This window comes from Salvelinus fontinalis, chromosome 25, assembly GCF_029448725.1.
Source record: "Salvelinus fontinalis isolate EN_2023a chromosome 25, ASM2944872v1, whole genome shotgun sequence".
Taxonomy (NCBI): domain Eukaryota; kingdom Metazoa; phylum Chordata; class Actinopteri; order Salmoniformes; family Salmonidae; genus Salvelinus; species Salvelinus fontinalis.
In genome coordinates this window covers 11,489,819-11,514,465 of record NC_074689.1, presented here as the reverse complement: position 1 = coordinate 11,514,465, position 24,647 = coordinate 11,489,819, and the positions used below count along the sequence as shown (strand labels likewise).

Below are 24,647 nucleotides of genomic sequence, written 5' to 3'. Positions count from 1 at the left end.
TACATACTACCTCAATCAGCCTGACTAACCGGTGTCTGTATGTAGCCTCGCTACTGTATATAGCCTGTCTTTTTACTGTTGTTTTATTTCTTTACTTACCTATTGTTCACCTGATACCTTTTTTGCACTATTGGTTAGAGCCTGTAAGTAAGCATTTCACTGTAAGGTCTACACCTGTTGTATTCGGTGCACATGACAAATAAACTTTGATTTGATATACACTGAGTATAGCAAACATTAGGAACACTTACCTAATATTGAGTTGCAGCTAGGGCTGCCGGTCTCACAGTAACTGTCCATTAGTTAACATAAATACGTTGAGCGTCTCCAGGCCTCCATACAAGCAGCTGATACGCGCCTTATGGATGTCTACATTTTAAAAAGTATAATAGATACATTTAATAAACACCATCACAATAAATCCCTAATTTATTTTAGTCAGGTCTAAAGAAACATTATGATATGAAGAAAATGTATTTCAGAAGAAGAGAAAATTAGTTGATAACATAAATGCATGTTATCTGGCTAGACGCCATGCCATAGGCTGTAGGCTTGTTCATTTAGCAGACAAGATATGTGTTTAAGTCCCGTGGCATTATTTTATATGATTTTATTGTAAGAAGAATATAATTGAACTTAGCTGAATAAAATAGAAAGGATATTTTCCCATTACGGCGCGAGTGCGCATATGAAATGTCTATGTTGAGCATAAAAGTGATAATTTGAAACCGGTCCTATATGCTAGATTTAGAGTTATTTGGTAACTTTAGTTGTGGATGATACAAACCTTAGAATGTCTTAGAAATCAAAAGATATCAATAAGCTCATTAAACAGCATGATCATTACACAGATGCACCTAAAAGGCTACTCTAAACATTTTTGTTTTGTCACACAACACAATGCCACAGATGTCTCAGGTTTTGAGGGAGCGTGCAATTGGCATGCTGACTGCAGGAATGTCCACCAGAGCTGTTGCCAGATAATTGTATGTTAATTTATCTATCATAAGCCGCCTTCAAAGTCATTTTAGATTATTCGGCAATACGTCCAACTGGCCTCACAACCGCAGACCACGTTTAACCACGCCAGCCCAGGACCTCCACATCCGGCTTCTCTACCTGCGGGATCTTCTGAGACCAGCCACTCCTTTTTATTGATGGCAAATTGAATGCACAGAGATACAGTGACGAGATCCCGGCCATTCATCCACACCATTGCCTCATGTTTCAGCATAATGCACGGCCCCATGTCGCACAAAACTGTACACAATTTCTGGAAGTTGAAAATGTCCCAGTTCTTCCATTGCCTGCATTCTCACCAGACATGTCACCCGTTGAGCATGTTTTAGATGCTCTGGATTGACGTGTTCCCGTTCCCACCAATATCCAGGAACTTCGTACAGCCATTGAAGAGGAGTGGGACAACATTCCACAGGCCACAATCAACAGCCTGATCAACTCTATGTGAAGATGTGTCGCGCTGCATGAGGCAAATGGTGGATTCTGACTGTTTTTTTTAATGGATTATTTTGACTATAACAAATTCTCAGATGAAACATATTGTGCTATTTATCACAGACTACCTTGTGTCAAAGTTTAATAAGGACTCTCTCCTCACGAGTGTCATGATCAAAGATATGATCAAGAGCCTCACATACAGTATATCGTTTGGTCATTGTGCTGCCACAGAATGAATTGTGAGCAAGGCCTTTATATACCAGAGCTGCAAGAGAAGTTCTCTATATTATTGAAACAATGTTGCGATTGTTTGTGAGAATGCCAGTGTGAGGTGTGTGGTTCCCATGGGGGAAAGATTCTATTGGGGAAAGGTTCCCGTGGGGGTTGCCATGGAAGCCAATAAGAGGAGTGAGGTGCGTGTGTGTGCGTGTGCGTGCGCGTGTGCTCAAACACACATGCATGTGGGGGTCTGGGAAAGGAAGTGTGTCCATCTGATGAATGGGCATGTGCCTGAACTAAATTTTATACACTAATTGTAGTCTCACCCATTGATTTCTAATGACCGGTCATTTTTGACCGGGAACACCACAGGTGTACAAAAGTTAAATATAACACCCCAAATTTTATTAAAATCATCAACATGTATTTTGTGTGTTCAGGTGCCCTGTGTGGACAAAGTCATGGAACCTTATGACAATCATATTAAATGAACTAGAACTTGTAAATCAGTCCAATTCGACCGGAACACAGCAGGAGGGTTAAAAGAAATTGCATTTCAAGGTGTTCAAAGTCATGCAGTGAAAGACATGTGGCACTTAACATCCTTCCTCTTGGCAGGTCTCTATAGGTGACCAGGGATTATCTCTACCACATGGGAATGCCTCCGTGGAGTTCATCAGTGAAGCCATGCAGCCTATTTCAACGGTTCACAATATCATCTGTATGGATGTGGAATGCGAGTGGATGAAGATGGCCGTGCCCAACCAGGTGCAGTCAGTGGAGGACTCTGTCCCGAGAGCCCACAGAGGAGGATCTTTAGTGGATAAGGAACCATCTCCGGGGCAGGTTCAGTGGAATGGCATGTCAGACCACTGAACAACTATTGATTTAGAACCACAGAGAGTTACCGCAAGTCGCAAAGAAAACAGGAGCTGCCTCCACTATTCCAGCACCATTTCAACTTCAACATTTCAACATCATCAAATCACCTCTGCTTAGTTTAATAACTAAAAGATACCAAAAACTGTTTTGTCCAATCAACACAAGCTAAATATGATGTGGCTGTCCATGGTTCTGCGGACAGTCTGAGCACTGATGGACGGATTGTGTGTTCCTGGTGTAACTCGGGCAGTTGTTGTTGCCATCCTGTACCTGTCCCGCAGGTGTGATGTTTGGATGTACCGATCCTGTGCAGGTGTTGCTACACGTGGTCTGCCACTGCGAGGACGATCAGCTGTCCGTCCTGTCTCCCTGTAGTGCTGTCTTAGGCATCTCACAGTACGGACATTGCAATATATTGCCCTGGCCACATCTGCAGTCCTCATGCCTCCTTGCAGCATGCCTAAGGCACATTTGTGCAGATGAGCAAGAACCCTGGGCATCTTTCTTTTGGTGTTTTTCAGAGTCAGTAGAAAGGCCTCTTTAGTGTCCTACATTTTCATAACTGTGACCTTAATTACCTACCGTCTGTAAGCTGTTAGTGTCTAAACCCTTTACAATGAAGATCTGTGATGTTATTTGGATTTTTACAAATTATCTTTCAAAGACAGGGTCCTGAAAAGGGGACTTTTCTTTTTTTGCTGAGTTTATAACGGCACAATCATTATGTTCATTCAGTACTTTAATAGGCCTATGCATATAGGTGTTTTGAATGAATCATTACCTTAGAAGCGCTACCCATTTCATTGTGTTAGGTTTTAAAGAACATCCACAAAGACCATGTTTTCCACTTAGTTTCAACCTGTCAAATCGATCAATCACAGTGAGGTGAGTTTTAAAAGCACATACTGTTTTCAGGATAAGTGTTTGATGTGATTTTCAATTGCATTGATGTCAGAGTGGTTAGAGGGACAATAGAGCCCTTAGTACCAGGAGAGGAGATTACCGTGACTCAATGGTCACTCAGCGGAATTTTACTGCTGTCATGATTCATGACTGTCGGTTTGGCGTTGATATGGTCACCGCAGCAGTCTGTCACGAAGAGGGCAGGTGTCCTTAATGTTTTGTATACTCAGTGTACATCACCGGATTTACCTCATACTCTCCCTTGGGGGCTCATTGATAAACAGCGACATAAAATGGGCTTCAGTGGATTCCCCTGCTACGTTCATCACTGATAAGATCAAAGACTGACTCAGTGTCAATAATGAGTTGACCATAGCTTCATAATGAGAAACCAGCTATGTTCTCTATCTCTCAATTTCAATTTAAGGGCTTTATTGGCATGGGAAACATATGTTAACATTGCTAAAGCAAGTGAACTAGATTATAAACAATAAAAATGAACAGTAAAATTACACTCACAAAAGTTTCAAAAGAATAAAGACATTACAAATGTCATGTTATGTGCAAATAGTGAAAGTACAAAAGGTTGCCTTGTTGCCTTGTGGCAACAAGTCACAAATCTTGCTGCTGTGATGGCAGTGTGGTATTTCACCCAGATATGGGAGTTTATCAAAATTGGATTTGTTTTCTAGTTCTTTGTGTATCTGTGTAATCTGAGGGAAATATGTGTCTCTAATATAGTCATACATTTGGCAGGAGGTTAGGAAGTGCAGCTCAGTTTCTACCTCATTTTGTGGGCATTGTGCACATAGCCTGTCTTCTCTTGAGAGCCAGGTCTGCCTACAGCGGCCTTTCTCAATAGCAAGGCTATGCTCACTGAGTCTGTACATAGTCAAAGCTTTCCTTACGTTTGGGTCAGTCACTGTGGTCAGATATTCTGCCACTGTGTACTCTCTGTTTAGGGCCAAATAGCATTCTAGTCTACTCTGTTTTTTTGTTAATTCAATGTGTCAAGTAATTATCTTTTTGTTTTCTCCTGATTTGGTTGGGTCTAATTGTGTTCTGTACTGGGGCCATGTGGGGTCTGTTTGTTCTCTCTCTCTCTCTCTCTCTCTCTCTTTCAGAGATTCCACCTCAAGGCGAACGTTGGTGTGAGCTATTTATCACATTATCTGGGCGTGCACTTCCCGTTCACACTGGTTGTGTCCCAAATAGCACCCCATCCCCTATATAGTGCACTACTTTTCACCAGAGCACATTGGGCTCACTATGTAGGGAATATGGTGCCATTTGGGATACTCACTGTGTGGGGGATGGTGATCGTCAGAGGGGTTTGCCTCAGATCTATTAGTAAATAACACAGAATTTACAGTAGCAGGTTTATCTGCATCTCAGCCACTCATACAGCCATATATGGTCATCACAGGTCAGTGTTAGTCATAGTTAGCTGAGGTCAGGGAATACCTAGTTGATACCCGCCCTCGCCCTGTCACCGGTCCTGCCCACACACTGTTACCATGACATCAGAGAGATTGGAGCGACATGCTTCCTGATAAAGAAATTGATCTCCGATGCTATCAAGGAACTGTTCTTCATACAAAGTACCAGAAAGCACATAGATGGATACTGTAGTTGTGTAACAGAAGCATTTGAGCATGTTGGATGGAGCCCACTCACATAGTAGTCGAAGGAAGAGTTGTAACGTAAATAGTATGCAAACTTTCTAATAACAATTTGCAATTCTTCAAAAACATTTTAGAGTAGGAACTAGTAACTACAGGTGTTTGTGTGTATGAGCTGACTGCCTGCGCTGTGACAGGATCACACAGAGTGGAAGCTGACCAGAAATGAAAACCTCCCACTCACTCACCATAGAAACAGATAGCTATACCTTCAATATGATGTCCCCTTTCCATTTTATCTAGCCATTAACATGACAAAAACACAGGTGTTGACTTTTTCATTTTATTCAGATGAATTATATGACATGTTATTCAGTAATTCAACTTCATATTGAGACAAAGTACCGTGTAAGAGACTGAAGTCAATTTACAAAATGCTATAGACATTTATCTCTTTAGAAAACCACAAATCCAACAGGTAAAATACATGTAAAAGATCATTGATTACACATGTACTACACGGTGTAACTTGCATAGCAAGTACTCAAAATATAATATTCAGATTCCACAGGAACAAACAAAAAGTTCATTAAGAACTTCAGACAATATGGTTTGTACAAAACGCAAATACATTGTCAGAAATCATATTGACACACAGAATGTCTCAATCATAAGACACATGCAGACATTTCCTTACGCTGAGAAAAAAAATAAAGGTTTTTGAATGGTTCTTCCTAAACTCTGAAGGTTCCTTGGGGAACTCTTTCTCGATAAAGAACCTTTGAGTTAAGTGTGGGGTTCTTAACTTGATGGTTCTTCGGAATTCTAAAAGGTTTTTGAATAGTATTGAAGCCTGCAGATGTGTCCCTTTCATAGCACACAGTAAATTGGCCAGTGTTAACTAGTGTTGATTTTTCAGTGTAACATTTCTAGTGTTGATTCAAGTTAAATTAACACTGTAGAGGTAAATGAACACTCAGTAGTGTAAAAGAACCCCAGTGTTGGTGTTAATAACCAGAGTTGAACCAAAACCACGCCCATCATTATCATATTTCCCAGCAGGCCCTAGTGCAGGCAGATTTTTTTTTCAATGTTTTTGCATGCACATTGATTGATTCATAAATTGTATGCTACTCAAATATAAATAACATACATTTTTGTAAACAAATCCAATCTGTTACTTGGACTCATTGCACCCGTTGCTGAAATGGTTGTTCCAGTTTAGATGTTTAAAATATGAGTATCTTAGTGTCCCCAACCCTGGCAGTCATTTTGAAGGCAGGTTGTGGGTGAATGAAAGTGTCAAACGTTGAATATCCCCAGTCTGGCTGGATTCCAATAGGAATTACACATCACTTATAAAGCCAGCATATTGTGGCCTGTAAACTATGAGTTTCAGGCCACAACTAGGCACTCAAAAAAGGCCTTATGAAATAAGTATTGTTTTAAATAATTAGATTTTAATGACAACATATTCACTTAGGATTTATCTTGGGGAAGCCACAGGGCTTAAAATGAATGATTGCAACAAGCATGTCTTTATCACTAGCAAACATAGTCATGGGTAGTACTTTTAACTCTAATATTCACTCGAAAGGCACCCTGGGAAATATGAAAATAAGGCTTAAAACCCTACACCGGTTTTGGCTTTTGGTATAGTTGTTCAAAGAACCATCCTATCCATGGTTCTTCAGAGACCCTAACATGGTTCCCCTATGGCATCGCTCTCGAGAATTTGATTTGGTTCCAACTTGCACCTTTATTTTTAAGAGAGCAAGAAACGAACTTGTAAAACATGCTCATATATCATGCATCTACAGAGCACATCACAAGATGTCGCTGATTCCACTGTTAACCCAGAGTTACGGAGTAACACATCTCTTCCAACCAATGAGGCTCAGCACTGTTGAGAGATGGCAAACTAAGATAGCTACAGAAACCACTCTCCAGACATTGGTCCACTTCACCTGCTCTACCCAACTCTCTGTCCTTCTGGTGACTCTTTCAAAACATATCAGACACATATTCACTATTGAGTCTCTGACCTAACAGTTCACCAGTACAAAAATGTCCCCATGGGGATAATAAAGTCATTATCTTAGTACCAGGCTAAGGTTACAGTTATAGCTCTACCAGACCAATTTCTGTCAGAGGTCTTACTAAATGTGTCTTTGGGTTACGCTCAGGGTTAGCCATACTCTGTAGCAGGGGGGCCTCTTACTAGATTATAGTACCCAGTCATTGCCCCCAGGTCGATGTACAGTGATCCCTTCCTCCTCAGGTGGGCAGAGTCCTCAGGCTCGGAGTACAGAGACGATTCTGCAAAAAAAGGGAATTGTATAGTTATTGGTAACATAAGCCCTCATGAAGTTTCATACACATGTTAGTGTGTATGTGCCGCTTGAGGAAGTGCGTAGGCATTTTACCACAGCACAGTTCGTATTTGAAGTCCCTGCCTACCTCTGTAGGGAATATGAGGAACAAAGTATATTTTAGGGAAGTACGATGATAAAGAACAGGAAGATAGATATAGAAGTCCCTACCCTGTGTGGTGTCAGGCTGCTGGCTGTGCTGCCTCAGAGGGTGGGAGGCCTCCACCAGGGCTGAGTCCAGGCTCCAACAGCGTGGCTGTTCCTCCCTGGGAGGGTTGATGGCCTCGTCCCTCAGGAGCTCGGCTGCAGAGCTGCGCTGGGCAGGGTTCCTCTCCAGGGCTCGCTCCAGGAAGGACCTCATGGCACCGCTGCAGTCCTCTGCTATGTCCTCCAGCGGAGGGGCCTGCTTGTGGATCTGAGGGGAGCCATAGAATTACAATTGTAGTCAAGCCATTCTAATTGTGTGATAGAACCGTATAGATCCTATAATTAGGGTTTCACAGCTATTCTTATAGTTCTACACTCTAAAAAAAATGCTGGGTTAAAAACAACTAAACTGCGCCTCCAGTCTTCCGATCTGACCCGCTGGGTCATTTCTCAATAACCCAGCATCGACAACCCAAAACTGCTCTTTTTAAAGCAAACAACCCAACTAGGTCTGATGCAACAGTTTCACACACCAGTCTTCTATGGAATGTAAGGATGCGATGTCAGGTTAGGCGAGACCTAGCCACCATCACTATAAGCATTCCTTGTTTTTTAGTCATGGTGATGGCTAGGTGAGACTAAAAGCTATCCTGCAACTCATGCCATCTCTGGGCACAACTTCCCAAGTGTAAAACAAGTTTGATGTACAACTAGGGTTGCAAAATTCCTTGAACTTTCAATAAATTCCCTGGTTTTCCAGAAACCTTGAATCCTGGAATAAAACCGGATTGCTCAACAACCTGTTTGTGCCGTGCTTATGTTTGCAATAGCCTAATATTACAACAGACAAATAACTACATTTGTTCAAACTTTTGTGTACAGGCGGCAGCGGAGTTATGGAGTGACTGCACACTGAGCAGCAGCTGAAAGGACATAGGCTATTGGATCCCGCATAAGCAGAAATCTCAGTATTTTTAGCAACAGAAAGTCAGGTTCGGGAACTGCAGCCAATCCAAAAAGAGAAACAGGACCTCTTCAAATCAAGAATGTGATAATGAAAAACACTGTTAAAAGAAAAACAGAACTTGTGTACTGAGCCTGAAAAAGTATGCTGATAATATTTGCCAGAGACAGAATCCCAAATGGCAACTTATTCCCAATATAGTGCACTACTTTTGACCAGGGCCCATAAGGCTCTGGTCAGAAGTAGTGCTCCATACAGGGAATAGGGTGCCATTTGGGACACAGCCAGTCATGTTAAGGGATCACATGATGTTTGAGAAATGATCTTGCAAGAATCTAGGCCAATGCCGTGGAAATCTAAACTGGGTGATGAAAAAATCTGTCTGTTTCAAAGACTGGCTATAAGTGGGGGTTTCCCCTCCTTCAGCCCTGTCAGTGTAGCAAGAGGAAGGCCTGTATGTTCAACATTCACTCATCCATCCACTTTCCATTGTCCCATTACTTAGTGGAGTGACTATGCAGAAACAACTTCTGCTACTTTGTATATTTGTGCATTTATTGGAAGTGTATAAATCATCCAATAGTTGTTGTTTTTTACTATCAGGAGATGCTTACTATGTAGAGGTAGGATGGGTAGAGAGGGAGATAGGCAGAGTGGCACTTACTATGTAGAGGTAGGATGGGTAGGACCTGCGTGGGTATCTCCTGACCCAGGGCGGGCTGCCAGTTTGCATGTGGATAATGGTGGTGCCCAGACTGTAGATATCCGTCTTGGTGTTGTGTCCTCGACACAGAACCACCTCCGGGCTCATATACATCTGAGGAAGAAAACACAAGACAACAGTTACTCACAGGGTCAATGGTTACTCACAAGGTCAATGGCATAATGTCAATTGTAGAATAAGAAAATAAGTGTTTGGACAGTACCCAATATTTTTCTTCATCAAATGTAAAAAATGTTATGTAGTCATGTTGCCAGTGATAATCATAACAGTTATAAAATGAATAATACAGTGTCTCTATGACTATGTATTAATACAGGAACCCTAAGTGCAGCTGGGCTGGTGTTAGGCTTCGGAACTACACTGTGTACGGTCTGTGAAATGTGAAACAGTAAACATCAGACCAGAGTCCATCTCTCAACTGGAATTTCCAGCCTGCCCCCATGTTAGCTAATGTCAGCCTAGTCTCAGCAGCTCCACTCTGTTGGCTAGCTATCTCCCTCCCTGTTATTAATGCTGGGTGTCTGTCTCTCTGCCCTGGGACTTTCCCACTCAGCCACCAGGGGTATAGGTCACCACAGAGGGGAGGAGAGGATTGAGGAGAGGATTAGGAAGAGGACGATGAGCAGAGGGAGGGTCATGAGAAAGAACAGAGTGAATGCCTCCTCCACGATTTTCCCAACTGTGAATAATGTTGGGAATGTAAATTGGAATCTGAAAATGCTAGTGTTCAAAGGCTTTCAACCTACTGTATTATTACTGATAAATAATGTCAATTTGAGACAACTCTGTAGCCTATGCATTGCACACAAAACCTATGGTCCACCTATAAACCTATACAATATCTCTTCGTGTTTGATGTGATTCCCATGCACCTTTTCCTTTACTATGGGACACTGTGAGACAAACACTGACTCGTCTACTAACTAAATCATTTTCAGAGTGCCCTGAGGCATCGCTTGATCTCAATTTGGAACGGAAAACTGCTGCTTTACCTTCTAGTAAACACACATATTGAACTTCTCACGAAGTAAGAAGTTGCTCTTGTTATTGTCATGTCATAGGTCACCAGGAAGTAAACTGGAATCCCCTCCCCCATTTTTTTTTTTTTAAATTAAATTAATTAAATTAATTAATTAATTAAATTAATTGACCCTAACCCTGTAGGTCATGTCGTAGGCCTGAGAGTGTCTTTTGTTGTTATGTCATAAGCCTAAGAGTGTCTTTTGTTGTTATGTCATAGCCCTGAGGGTGTTGAAGAGAGCAGACAGCAGAGTCACTTACCTCTGTGCCGCGCAGGTCCCTAGGGGTGTACAACTCCTCTGTCATCTGTACCGTCAGGCCAAAGTCCACCAGCACCGCTTTGTCTGACATCAGAACGATGTTGCTGGCTGAATAGAGAAAGGGGGGAGGGAGGGAGGGTGAGTGAGATTCACCAAAAAAGCTGTGCAGTTCAGCCATGTCAAAGCTAAAGAATATGTGCTGCAAGATACAGTATAATCTCAGAGCCTAATATAGTGTGTGCTAACTTGCTACTCTGTTAAATGTTTGTCACAAGGTCAACATTTCTTCTATCATTTGCTAAAATTGCTCTTGACATATGTGATATGTGATAGGAACTGTATGTACATTTAAGGAAATGAGAAGTATCAACATTTGCACTGATGTAAAATTAAAGTACACACAGAGCATGCTATGAGGCATGTTGAGTCTCTGAATGGCTTTTGACTGAGCTTAAAGAAAAAGGGAACTAAAGCGTTTAAAAGTCATTACTGAAGTCAAACATCTTTCAGGGTTTTGGCACAGAATTTGACAGTTAGAATTAATAAGAAGGCTTTTCCCAAACCTCCTCTCCCTCCTTGCCCCCCTGATCCCTTACCTCACCGAGGTAACATTACATATTTCTGTGTGTCCCAAATAGCACCCTATTCCCGATATAGTGCACTACTGTTGACCAAAGTCCTATAGGCACTACATAGGGAATAGGGTACTTCATAGGGAGCCATTTGGGATGTAGCCTTTGACTGGAGGACAGGAAGAGCACAAGACCACAGTGCCACGTCAGAAAGTCATAACTCACTGGTTTCTTCTAAGCAGCCCTACAGTCAACCCTGCTGCAGGGAAGGTGGGAGGGTCTGACTGGAATTTCCAGATGCTACATATAGTGCATTTAGTCTTTAGCCAAGCCCTGATTGACTGACTGAATGATAATAGACTGGTCCACAGGTCTTTGTTTAAAGTTCATTGCAACACATTAACCCCTATAACTTTTACTAGGGAACACCCCACATTATAAAGTTAACGTTATTACAATACATTTACTGGAAGAGAGGGTATCACTTGCTGAGTTTAAAGCTCTGATAGAGGAAAATGTTGCTGACCATTGTAATTGTTTTTAATTTACAGTATTGTGCTCGTGTCGTATGTACACGCTGACTACTTCCTGCTGACCTCTTGCCAGGTCCCCCTCAAAAAAGGGGTTTCTAACCTCAAAGGTCTTTTCATGGTTAAATTAAGGTTAAATAAAAATGCATTTATCAACACAGTTTTGACTGATGTTAGCTGTAGCTCCACAGAGCTTTGAATGCTGTGATTGACTTTAGCGCACTACAATCTTGGAAGCAAATCTCACGTGCGATGGACAGCGCTGCGCTACTCCAACTATGGTAGCAGTCTGTCACAAGAGACTGTTAGCTCACTGCCACCTGCCTGCAGCCCTAGCCTTGCTATCTAATCTATCTCGCTCTAAAATCCTGTGTTTCAGCAACTTCAGTAGCTAGCTAAGCAGATACTGGGTTTTGCCCCAAGTGGCTCCCTATTCCCTATATAGTGCACTACTTTTGACCAGGTTAAAGGTAGTGCACTAAATAGGGGATAGGGTGCCATTTGGGACAACACCTATAAAAACGTTAGCTACCTGAGTGACCTGAACGCCGTCAGCAACACCACAGCTTCATCCTGCCTTCTTACAAGGGTCACGTGGTTTCTTTAGTTGTCTGTGGTTGAGTTTCCTATGAAGCCGTTGGTTCAAGGTGCAGTTTACTCTAAAGTCCTTTCCTATCTTGGTTACATTTGACATAAAGTGGATAATGACAGTCACAGCCCACTGGGCACACCATGTCATTTCAATGTGGAGCATTGGGCAATATTGGTTACATACGTTGATCAATGAGATTTCAACCTATTTTCCCAATAAGTTATCACTATGCTTTCAACCATGTAAAAGCACAACCAAATTCCAATAGAAAATCAATGTCTGGTTTTTGGTTTAGTTGTCACCTAAACTGCACTTTCAACCATTTAAAAGCACACCAAAGTTCAAATGGGACTACAATGTCAATTATTTAGTTTATACAACAACTTAAATGTGTCATCACTGCTTCATCTAATAGCACAACCAAATGAACTGGATTGCAGTTAGTTGAGATTACATTAAAGTACATGGTGCAAGTGAACAATGCCATTTGAGAATCTGTGCAGATTATTATAGCAATTGTTTAGATTTCCAAAGACCTTCAACCCTGAACGTGCACGCTTTCCATTATATAAAAATACATTTGTTACAGTAACTTCAAAATGTGGCCATGGATGTGTTACTAATTTTAAAGTTGAATGTTACATTAGTTTGTAAGATAGTAAATAGCCTAAAGGTAAGGCTATCTTACAAAAGTAATATTGAATTGTGTTTGGTTGACAATGCAATCAAACACAATTCTACTGCTTGGATAGTTCCCTCTGATCCACTGGCTTAATCTTATTCTTTAACTTTTATTTTTGGTTGAGCTGGAGATGTGAATCCAACATGTAATTTGTTAACTTGTCAACAGTTAATAGGCTATTTACTGTATTGCAAAAGTGATATTAAATTGTGTTTGGTTGTCAACGCAAACCAAATATAAACTTTTGAAGGAGATAGCTCCATCTTTGCCAATGAGTCTTGCTTTAATTCCAGTTTGTCTACAAATTAATAATTGACATGTCGGATTCACGTCTCCATTTTGACCAAAAATCTAGGTAAAAGAATAGGACTAAATCAAAGTCAACTTTAAATTCTTTAACTTCCATTTTTGGTTGAGATGGAGACGTAAATCCAACATATATTATTACCCTGTATATTCCATTTGAAATCCTAGGCCCACAAGGGCTGAATTTAAGCAATATCTGTTGATGACTGCTCAAATGCTATATAGGCCTAAATAGCATCACTGAGGATATATGATTCATAAAGTATTGTTACATTTCATTTGCTCTGTTGAACTTAATGTTTGGAATTAATTTGACAGCGCCAGTGAATCTATTAAGTGTAGATTTCTCCACAACAATTCTCACGATAGCACATTGGTAATAGTCAGTGACAAATATCAAAGCTAAGCTGGGCTGGGTTAAAACCCTGGATGGGAGACAGAAATAAACACTGCTGTAGATAGATCGACTCTCCAGTAGGAGGTGCAGCCCAGCCTACAGCTTTTTTCTTATAGTGGATATTACGTTGAAGATCTGACGTTGTTTCAAAGGTACAAATTCAACATATTTTATACAAAGTTTGTATCTGTTGAAAATTGGTTACCGTGATGGCATAATCCTGTGGATGAAATGTTACCCTCAAAACAACTTTTTTCAAATCCGATGTATTTTCCATGTCATAATATACTGACAAATGATGTTGAAACAACGTTGATTTAACCGGCTTGGGCCCAGTTGAGGGCACACATATACTACTAGTGTGCATGTGTTTTGGACACATACCTGGGTTCGATTTTTGATGTATTTGGGGCTAGAATGAGTAAAAGCAGAGGCTATAGGCCTATAACTTGCTGTAACTCTAATGCTTACTAATTGAGTGTACTAATGTGCGTTTTTTAACGTTTGTTTTGGGCACTATCCACTCACGTTTGATGTCGTGGTGGATGACATTGTGAGAGTGCAGATACTCCAGGCCCCTGAGGACCTGCTGGGTAACCCAGATGATCTCAAACTCCCTCATGGGTCCACAGCTGTCCAGTTTCTCCAGAACCGAGCCTCCCTCGCCGGCCTCCATGAACAGATGGATGTTCTGGTCCCAGAGGAGAGCACCGTAGAGCTCTGCAATGTTCTCGTGACGGAACCGGGCCTGGATCTCCACATCGGCTGGTTTGAAATGCGCCATGGGGATCTAGTAGCATGAATAGAACCATTAAGGCATAAAGAACATTCTATAGACATTATATTTAAAAAGAGATTTAGACATGTACAATAAAGTATGTCTATTATGCAAAGTATTTACAAAGTCTTTAGTATGTAAACATTCCACTGACTACAGAATAGCCAGACCAGGAAGCCACTCCCATCGTGTGTAACTATTTGTGGGCAGAAATAATACTGTATAAAATGCCATATCCTCTTCTACCCCAGGTGAAGTACCATTGTGATCAGAGTGCCTGCCTCAGATTGGAAAGTTGGGAGTTCAAACCTTGGCCGGGTCATACCAAAGACTGTAAAAATGGGACCTGATGCGTCTCTGCTTGACACTCAGCACTAAGAAGATAGATTGGGGGTTAGGCCCTGTAATAGACTAGCATGGGGGGTTTCCTGTGGGGTAACCAGACAAATACTTTCAGTTTCTATCTATCTGCAATACTGGCTTTTGAGATGTCGCAGATAAATATTTTTTTCTTTCTACAGTACATAGTGTTCCTCTTTCTAGATGTTCTGTTGCAGCTTTCAAAGTTTCTGGGTGCAAAGACCTGACTGACTACACATGTGACATTCTGCTTTTATATTGTCCTAACAAATTAGTTTCTATTGCTTTGAAAACAAAACTTCCTGCCAGAAATCAATCTTGGCACAGATCAGCCAACGGCAGTTTCGAGAAATCCACTCTGCAAACGTGCCAGACATTCCTGCACGCGGACTCATTGACTCACCAGTTTGCATGCCATTCGCTTCCTGGTAACGGTATCCTGGGCCAAGTGGACTTTCCCAAATGAGCCCTTTGGAACATGGCCGCCGGAGCCTGGAGTCTTGTAGGTCCACATCCATGGAAACAGAAGTACATCCAAATCGATGCGATAGCGTCCCTTTTTCAGCACCATGTGTTTCTGCACAGAAGTAGTGAAATACAGTGTGAAAGGTGCTGCTGAACCAGTAAAGGCTTTAAATAACCCTACAGACAGATTGTCTATACTTGACCATATACATAGACGCAGACAAACAGACAGACTGACTAACAGACGAAGGGACAGACAGTTTCAATCACACAATGCCACTTCTAAGATGTCATTGTCCTTTGCATATGACAAATAAGCTTTGATACACTATCTATACAAAAGTATGTGGACACCCCTTCACATTAGTGGATTCGGCTATTTCAGCTACACCCATTGCTGACAGGTGTATAAAATCTAGCACACAGCCACACAATCTCAATAGACAAACATTGGCAGTAGAAGGGCCTTACCGAAGAGCTCAGAGACTTTCAACCTTGCACCATCATAGGATGCCACCTTTCCAATAAGCCAGTTCATCACATTTCTCCCCTGCTAGAGCTGCCCCGGTCAACTGTGCTGTTATTGTGAAGTGGAAACGTCTAGGAGCAGCAACTGCTCAGCCACACAAGCTCACAGAACGGGACTAGGCCACACAAGCTCACAGAACGGGACTATACAACACAAGCTCACAGAACGGGACTAGGCCACACAAGCTCACAGAACGGGACCGCCGAGTGCTGAAGCGCAGTGCGTAACAATAGTCTGTCCTTGGTTGCGACACTCGTTACCAAGTTCCAAACTGCCTCTGGAAGCAATGTCAGCACAAGAGCTGCTCGTCAGGAGCTTCATGAAATGGGCTTCCATGGCCGAGCAACCACACACAAGAATAAGATCACCATGCGCAATGCCAAGCGTCGGCTGAAGTGGTGTAAAGCTCGCCACCATTGGACTCTGGAGCGGTGGAAATGCGTTCTCTGGAGTGATGAATCACGCTTCACCAGCTGGCAGTTCGATGGATTAATCTGGGTTTGGCGGATGCCGGGAGAACGATATCTGCCCGAATGTATAGTTCCAACTGTAAAGTTTGGTGGAGGAAGAATAATGGTCTGGGGTTGTTTTTCATTGTTCGGGCCCCTTAGTGCCAGTGAAGGGTAATCTTAATGCTACAGCGTACAATGACATTCTCTAGACAATTCTGTGCTTCCAACTTTGTGGCAACAGTTTGGGGAAGGCCTTTTCCTGTTTCAACATGACAATGTCACCGTGGACAAAGCGAGGTCAATACAGAAATGGATTTTCGAGATCGGTGTGGAAGAACTTGACTGGCCTGCACAGAGCCCTGACCTTAACCCCATTGAATACCTTTGGGATGAATTGGAACGCCGACTGCGAGCCAGACCTAATCGCCAAACACCAGTGCCCAACCTCATTAATGCAAGTCCCCGCAGCAATGTTCCAACATTTTGGATTGAGATATCCACATACTGTACACTACATGACCAAAAGTATCTACTGAGACCTTTGTGGGGACAGATACAAAAACATACAACAACAAAAAAACACTAATATCCTGAAGCCTCACCTTGTTCAGTAACACACCCATCTCCTCAGTCTGGTGCTGCAGTGCTTCTGGTTGCATGTTAGAGATCAGGTTGACGAAGGAGAGCAAGTCCGACACAACCCCGTACCTGACCATACCACCACCGTTCCCCTGCTGTGTGCCCTGGGTCCCTCCTGTTACCCCTGTCACTTCGTCCCCCGAATCATTCACAGTCTCCTCGTTCTCATCCATCTCCTCCTGAGAGAGACCTTCTTCACTCAATGCCCCAGTCTCTTCCTCCTCGGTGTGATAGAGATGCTCAACAGCGCCAATGATATCCTCTATGTTCATGTGAGACAGCAAGAGTTCTATTCCAGCATTGGCATATTTGTAATCCATTTTGATATTCTAGGTTCTGCTGGGTTCTGAAATAGAATGGTGATGATTCATTAGGCAATTGAAATTCCAATATGGGCTGGAAAATAATGACATATAATTTGTAGACTGCAAATTGACCGCAAGAAGCCCAAACAGATATAATATCTGACTAAAACATTTCAAACCTTGTATACAATCACATACCTCTCTACTGTGCGTGGGAATACTTTGAACAGATTTCTTAAATTAAAATCACTTGTAGATTATTTGCTCGTGTTTTTACAGTCTTATGTTTTTAGAAAACTTGGGTGGCCAATGAAATCACTCGCGGGGCAGTTGGGGAACCCTGCTGTAGGTTATCGCTAAGTGTTTTTAAAAAAAAGTTGTATTTTTATTTCACCTTTATTTAACCAGGTAGGCTAGTTGAGAACAAGTTCTCATTTGCAACTGCGTCATGGCCAAGATAAAGCATAGCAATTTGACACATACAACAACACAGAGTTACACATGGAATAAACTAAACATACAGTCAATAATACAGTAGAAAAATAAGTCTATATACAATGAAGTGAAGAAGAATGTACTCGAGTGTAGACTACATCAACCAATTGCCCACTCAACATAACTAGTCATTAACAAATAGCAAATATAAATTTGTTTATTTGTTTGAAATAGCGTAATAATGATGTGCTTACCTGATTCTTTGTAATAAATAACGTAGGGTAGGATCCCCTCCGAATGCGCTACTCCATTCTTGCGTCCGAATGCTGTCAACTCTAACGCGCACTAAAGAGCCTACCGACTGTAATTCCTACTCACGAGCTAGGAAGTAGAATAGGAAGTCCTTATCAGTCTCTGTGTTTGGGTGGTATTGTGTAAATAAAAACATAAGCCGAAAGTGGTGTCTTGTAACCTTAGTTTATTCCTCTGTAGTTTCGTTTTTCTTTTCATATTCTTGGATTTCCCCGTAATATTTGATTTCCGTAGGCAAACGGATTCATCAGATTCCATGGAATAGTTTGGTATTTTCACTACCCCAACAATTCTGCCTGTGCTTAAATACACATATTTCGCAATGTCCCCTGTTGTTTAAGTGCAAGAAAAACAGTATATGAGAGAACTGACTATATAGTGACAGCAGGATTTAAAAAAGTGTCATCATGAGACTAATTGCAGGTTACATAACTGAGAGCCCATACCATACACTCGTTTCAATCAATTGATCACGTTGGTCTTGCAAATATAGGAAAAACGCTAAACTCATGTTTGACGCTGATTGCGCTTTGATTTTTGGCAAGTTTCGGATGCCATAGAACATACAGCACACGCATGCGCTTTTACGGCAGTCTCAGTGCAGCGATGGCGTCTTCCATTGCGGTGTGTAGGTTGCATATGAGGGGCAGACTCTCTAAATGCTTTAAAAAAGTAGATTCATGTTTTCAAAGAAAGTTCGGAACTAATACTGCTGCTACAAAGACCGATGCACCCAATAAGAAATATAAAATCGGTAGGTTTCTCATCCACCGAGCACACACACAACATGGCTGTAGCCACATGACTTGTAACGTTAGATTGCTGACGTTGCTACCTAGCTAAATGTGACCGACCGGCTCAAATAGGTCTTATGTAGCAACATTTACATTTTATGTATTTGTTTACATTGGATAAAGCAGAGACTCAGAGCTACAAAATGGTGTATCATCATTTTTGAGGAACAATGGTTAAGTAATTCTGCTTTGAAAGTTGATAAACTTGTTCTCACTTTTGAGAAAATGGCCTTTTGAATGTTTTGGTACCTAGTGAAGAGCTCTAATTTGTCTACACCCATTCAGCATCGTTCACACCCTCTTAAGCTTTAGCCCCACCCATCTCGTTTCGATCTCGGATCGTTCAGAGCGCACGATGATTTGTTTACCTTTGGTAGACTGGACAATAGAACGAGTCAAAATTCACCCAAGGCTGAAAAATGGCTAAATAACTTTGGTTAAGCTGGAACACTAGCGTGAGGAGCTCAACGTTCCAAGGGCAAAATGTATTTCGTGGCTAGCGTTTGATGACAAGGGAATACTGCCCGCCCATACATCATTAGAAAGAGGAGATTAAAATGCTGTCCAATTAAAAATTTAAAAAATAATAATCCAAATATACACACTGAGATATTTGGTGAAATAGACAGACGTACCTATATTTCCCTACAGGAAACAATGGGAGGACCTCAGAGTTCCATGATTAATTTGTTGTTGTTTACATTTGAACTACAAACAACGTTTGCAGGTCTCATTGCCAACAATAGCAAAGCAGGCTTTGTGACGTAGAACAATAAGCTGGGAATAGAACTTTCAGAAGGCGAGTTGGTGCCACCATGTTCAATAGAACTAATAGGAGCTGGCAGGGTGAAAATTGCCCAAAAATAAGGCCTGTTTTTTTTTTGCGATTACTTCAAAACTATGGCAAGCAGCTGGGACATATGTTAATATTATGAAACTGGGCTCCACGGCGGATGCAATGAACTAGTTTTTATCAGAAAAAAGCATTGTTAAAAATGTCATGTGTCCAGCCTACATCTGGATAACATGAAAACAGCCTATTTCATTAAGTATTTTTGCCGACTTTACTGACACTGGCCGTATTCAACGGGTGTTGTGAGTTTGTAAATTCAGCAGTTATTCTGCACTCTGGCATACTCAGACTGAATTTACGAATGCACCCGAAATGGTTACTTGCGTAGTGGAGTCTTTTGTTAACACTTGTAGCTAGCTAGGTAAAGAATGAACCTAGCTAGGTAAACAATGTGTTAGATCTATACACGTCACGTAACGTTAGCTAGTGAAACAACAACCATGAACAGTGCCAAATCATGTCGTTACTACCCTGCATGAATCTGCTGGGAGCTAACCAACCAGGTTCAATGTTAGCTAGCTAACATTAGGCTCTAACTAGCCAAGCAAACAGCTCTGGGATACGAATAATAACATCATACACATACCGTTAGCTAGGGAGCCAGCCAGCTAACGTTAGCTAGCTAACAGTACACTTTAGCTTGAAATGAAATCACTTTCTTGCAAAATAGAAACGTGTAATATCTGAAAATGTGGCAAGCTCGACTATCTTACCCGTATACATCATCATGCATGATGGACGCATCTCCCTGTCACAGATGCCATGCCATGGTTTCCCTTAGTTTGAAGATGCAATCCAGATGACGGGTGTTTGCTCCATCTCTTTAGCTATCCTACTATAATTCCACTGATTTCAAAACTTGATCCTCCAGAAAGTGGAGATCAGCACTTATGCAGCTCCACTACACAATACATTTAAAAAAGCCGCGTTCGCCAGGATTACCAACACAGACTGGCCAGCTCAAATAGACAAAAGCTTTCTATATGGCAGACCAATCTGAACTCCTCTCTTGACATGTCCAGCCCACTCATTATCTCAGCTAATCATGGCTAGTGGGAAGGTTGCTGACTTTTTCTGTGGCTTAACCAACTAGGCTCGTAATTTAACAATTGTATTCGTATTTACAGATGGCATACAAGTTTGTTATTAAGGCACATGAAAGTTCACATTTTCCCAGAAGGCATTTCTTCCAAAAAACGCATTTTGATAATAAATTTAAAAAAAGTTTACATTCAAATGGCTTTCCTGTGAAGTAGTGACCCGCGACATACACCTGGTTTCCTGAAAGGAATCACAAATGTCCATTAATTATAGTGAGCTGCCAGTTCTCCAAAGAGTGTCAATGGATAACTGCTTATCTCCAGCACAAACTCCCTTCCGCTTGTCAGATCATGTAGCTAGAGCCATTGTCTCTTGCATGAAATCGACTAGCCCAATAAGCCTAACATTAAACCAAGGACCTTAGCTACATGTTCTGTTTCGAGACGAATTGGTTCTGGCAGCCAAATAATCTATCTGAACGTGAATAGATTCTCAATTGCGGTACAGTTCTAGAAAAATAAAGCCCTCTACTTTCATATCACAACATACCTACTGTACAACACAGGAGGTTGGTGGCACCTTAATTGGGGAGGACGGGCTCCTGGTAATGGCTGGAGCGGAATGGTATCAAATGCAGTGCAGTCGGAGAGTATTCGGACCCCTTGACTTTTATTACATTACAGCCTTATTCTAAAATGGTTTAAATAGTGTTTTCCATCATCAATTTACACACAATACCCCATAATGATGAAGCAAACCGTTTTTGAGGGGGCAAATCTATAAAAAATAAACATTACATTTACATAATTATTCAGACCCTTTACTCAGTACTTTGAAGCACCTTTGGCAGCGATTACAGCCTCATCTTCTTGGGTATGATGCTACAAGCCTGGCACACCTGTATTTGGGGAGTTTCTACCATTCTTCTCTGCATTACTGCACAGCTATTTTCAGGTCTCCAGATATGTTCCATCGGGTTCAAGTCCGAGCTCTGGCTGGGCCCCTCAAGGACATTCAGAGACTTGTCCAAAGCCACTCCTGCATTGTTTTGGTTGTGTGCTTAGGGTCGTTGTCCAGTTGGAAGGTGAACCTTGCCCCAGTCTGAGGTCCTGAGCAGATTTTAATCAATGATCTCTGTACTTTGCTCCTTTCCCTCAATGCTGACTATTCTCCTTGCCGCTGAAAAAGATCCCCACAGCATGATGCTGCCACCACCATGCTTCACCCTAGGGATGGTGCCAGGTTTCCTCCAGACATGATGCTTGGCATTCAGGCCAAATAGTTGAATCTTGGTTTCATCAGACCAGAGAATCTTCTTTCTCATTGTCTGAGAGTCCTTTAGGTGGCTTTTGGCAAACTCTAAGTGGGCTGTCATGTGCCTTTTACTGAGGAGTGGCTTTTGTCTGGCCACTACCATTTATTTGTACTATTTTCTACTCTGTAGAATAATAGTGAAGACATCAAAACAATGAAATAACACATATGGAATCATGTAGTAACCAAAAAAGTAGCCACCCTTTGCCTTGACAGCTTGTTATTGGCTGGAACTGGAACATGCTGTCGTACACCCTGATCCAGAGCATCCCAAACATGCTCAATGGGTGACATGCCTGGTGAGTATGCAGGCCATGGAAGAACTGGGACATTTTCAGCTTCCAGGAATTGTGTAGAGATCCTTGCGACATGGGGCCGTGCATTATCATGCTGAAACATGAGGTGATGGCAGCGGATTAATGGCACGGCAATGGGCCTCAGGATCTCATCATGGTATCTCTGTGCATTCAAATTACCATCGATAAAATGCAATTGTGTTCGTTGTCCGTAGCTTATGCCTGCCCATATCAATACACCGCCACCACCACGGGGCACTCTGTTCACAACGTTGACATCAGCAAACCGCTTGCCCACATGTTGTCTGCCATCTGCCTGGTACAGTTGAAACTGGGATTCATCAGTGAAGAGAACACTTCTCCAGCATGCCAGTGGCCATCAAAGGTGAGCGTTTGCAATCTGAAGTCGGTTACGACGCCAAACTACAGTCAGGTCAAGACCCTGGTGAGGATGACGAGCATGCAGATGAGCTTCCCTGAGATGGTTTCTGACAATTTGTGCAGAAATTCTTTGGTTGTGCAAGCCCACAGTTTCATCAGCTGTCCAGGTGGCTGGTCTCAGACGGTCCCGCATGTGAAGAAGTTGGATATGGAGGTCCTGGGCTGGTGTGGTTACACGTGGTCTGTGGTTGTGAGGCTGGTTGGACGTACTGCCAAATTCTCTAAAACTACATTGGAAGTGGCTTATGGTAGAGAAATTAATATAAAATTCTCTGGCAGCAGTTCTGGTGGACATTCCTGCCTATTGCCTGCTCCCTCAACTTGAGACATCTGTATCATTGTGTTGTGACAACTGCACATTTTAGTGGCCTTTTATTGTCCCCATCACAATGTGGACATTGTAATGATGTGTAATGATGCTGTTTAATCACCTTCTTGATATGCCACACCTGTCAGGTGGATGGATTATCTTGGCAAAGCAGAAATGCTCACTAACAGGGATGTAAACAAATTTGTTCACAAAACTGAGAGAAATACGCTTTTTGTGTGCATGGAACATTTCTGGGATCTTTTATTTCGGCTCAAGAAACATGAGGACCAACAATTTGCATGTTGCGTTTTATATATTTGTTCAGTATAATTAGCGCAGGTACTCCTCTTTCTAACATCTGTTTTCCATTAACAAGCGCTGTAACATGGACATATGGCAGTGCGAGAACCTTAACCCTATAAAGGTAGTGTAGTAATCAAACATTTTCTGTTTTTTGAAAATGATTTATTGCTGATATGAAAGATGCATTCCTTATGTTTCCAAAACCGTGCTTTTTTGACATTCAGAACGAGCGTCCGGGTTATTTAATAAAACTCCCCCGGCCAGAACATACTGAAGGTAGCGTCTATGAATGTTAGAAATTAACTTGCCATGATGTGACTCTTTGTTTTTGCCTTGTCTTTAGAATCATATGATGGCTAGATTGCGACATGGGGTTACAATTTCCAGACCAAAGCCAATGATATCATCTTGCTAAAGTATGTCTGTCTGTTTTCTTGGTTTTAGACTCAAAGGATAGAAACAAATCTTTTTACACCGTCCAAGAGGAGAAGATAGAGCAGGCAGCGAGATCTGTCCTTATCAGCTGCCCGGCCAAAACCAACGAGAAAAAGTTCCTCAACTATTTATCCAGGCATGGAGATATCAACAAATGTTTCTTTTATGAAAGCTACGTAAGTATTTCAGTTGTGCTAAGATATGAGTCTACAAATAAACACTCCGAAATAAATAAATAAAAAGAAGATAACTGACTGTGCTGTCACTGTGCTCATGTTTGACCTTCCAGGGTACATATGCTGTGGTGGAGTTTTCCAACAAGGAGAGCCTCACATCACTCCATGAAGGGACGGCCATCCCCAGTATCAACCATGAAGCTACAGTGCCTTTCAAGTCCAGACTGCTTTCGCTCAGGAATGCTGGTCCTGTAGACATGTCCAATGGCCAGTCCGCCCCTCAGTGCCAACCACAGACCACCATACACATTAACGAACTCATACAGAGACTGTCCAAAGAAGACAGTGTAGGTCTACATGGCCTGGTTTCAAATACTAGCTAAACGACTGAAGTTGTCTGTCTGAATAAAGATTAGCATAGAAACATACAGTACCAGTCAAAAGTTTGGACACACCTACTCATTCAAGGGTTTTTCTTTATTTTTTACTATTTTCTACATTGTAGAATAATAGTGAACACATCAAAACTATGAAATAACACATATGGAATCATGTAGTAACCAAAAAAAGTGGTACTACAAACACAAAGTAGCCAGTCTTTGCCTTGATGACAATGTAGAAAATAGTCCCCAAAAATTAAGAAAAGTCCCTGAATGAGTAGGTGTCCACATTTTTGACTGGCACTGTATGTCTCAGGGACAACGTGTAGGTATTGTTAGCTTTTGTGATAATTGTTTCCAAGATATTCAACTATATTGT

The 24,647-nt window shown here is 41.7% G+C and overlaps 2 protein-coding genes across 2 annotated transcripts in view; one reads left to right on the top strand and one right to left on the bottom strand.

Moving 5' to 3' along the window:
- Positions 1 to 5,413: 5,413 nt before the first annotated feature.
- On the bottom strand, positions 5,414 to 18,185 carry LOC129822839 (mitogen-activated protein kinase kinase kinase 8-like). Its single transcript, XM_055881288.1, has 8 exons — positions 17,868 to 18,185; positions 16,837 to 17,219; positions 15,192 to 15,365; positions 14,179 to 14,440; positions 10,573 to 10,679; positions 9,232 to 9,384; positions 7,628 to 7,871; positions 5,414 to 7,403 (listed from the first exon to the last, which is right to left on the bottom strand). Exons 2-8 carry the CDS (start codon positions 17,191 to 17,193, stop codon positions 7,273 to 7,275), a joined length of 1,428 nt encoding a protein of 475 aa, XP_055737263.1. The 5' UTR covers positions 17,194 to 17,219; positions 17,868 to 18,185; the 3' UTR covers positions 5,414 to 7,272.
- Positions 18,186 to 18,501: 316 nt separating this feature from the next.
- The window catches only part of mtpap (mitochondrial poly(A) polymerase), a 28,191-nt gene continuing 22,045 nt past the window's right edge, over positions 18,502 to 24,647 (top strand). Inside the window, exons 1-3 of the mRNA XM_055881287.1 lie at positions 18,502 to 18,679; positions 23,722 to 23,888; positions 24,002 to 24,235. Of these exons, the coding sequence (XP_055737262.1) occupies positions 18,502 to 18,679; positions 23,722 to 23,888; positions 24,002 to 24,235 (579 nt within the window). The remainder of the gene's footprint in view (positions 18,680 to 23,721; positions 23,889 to 24,001; positions 24,236 to 24,647) is intronic.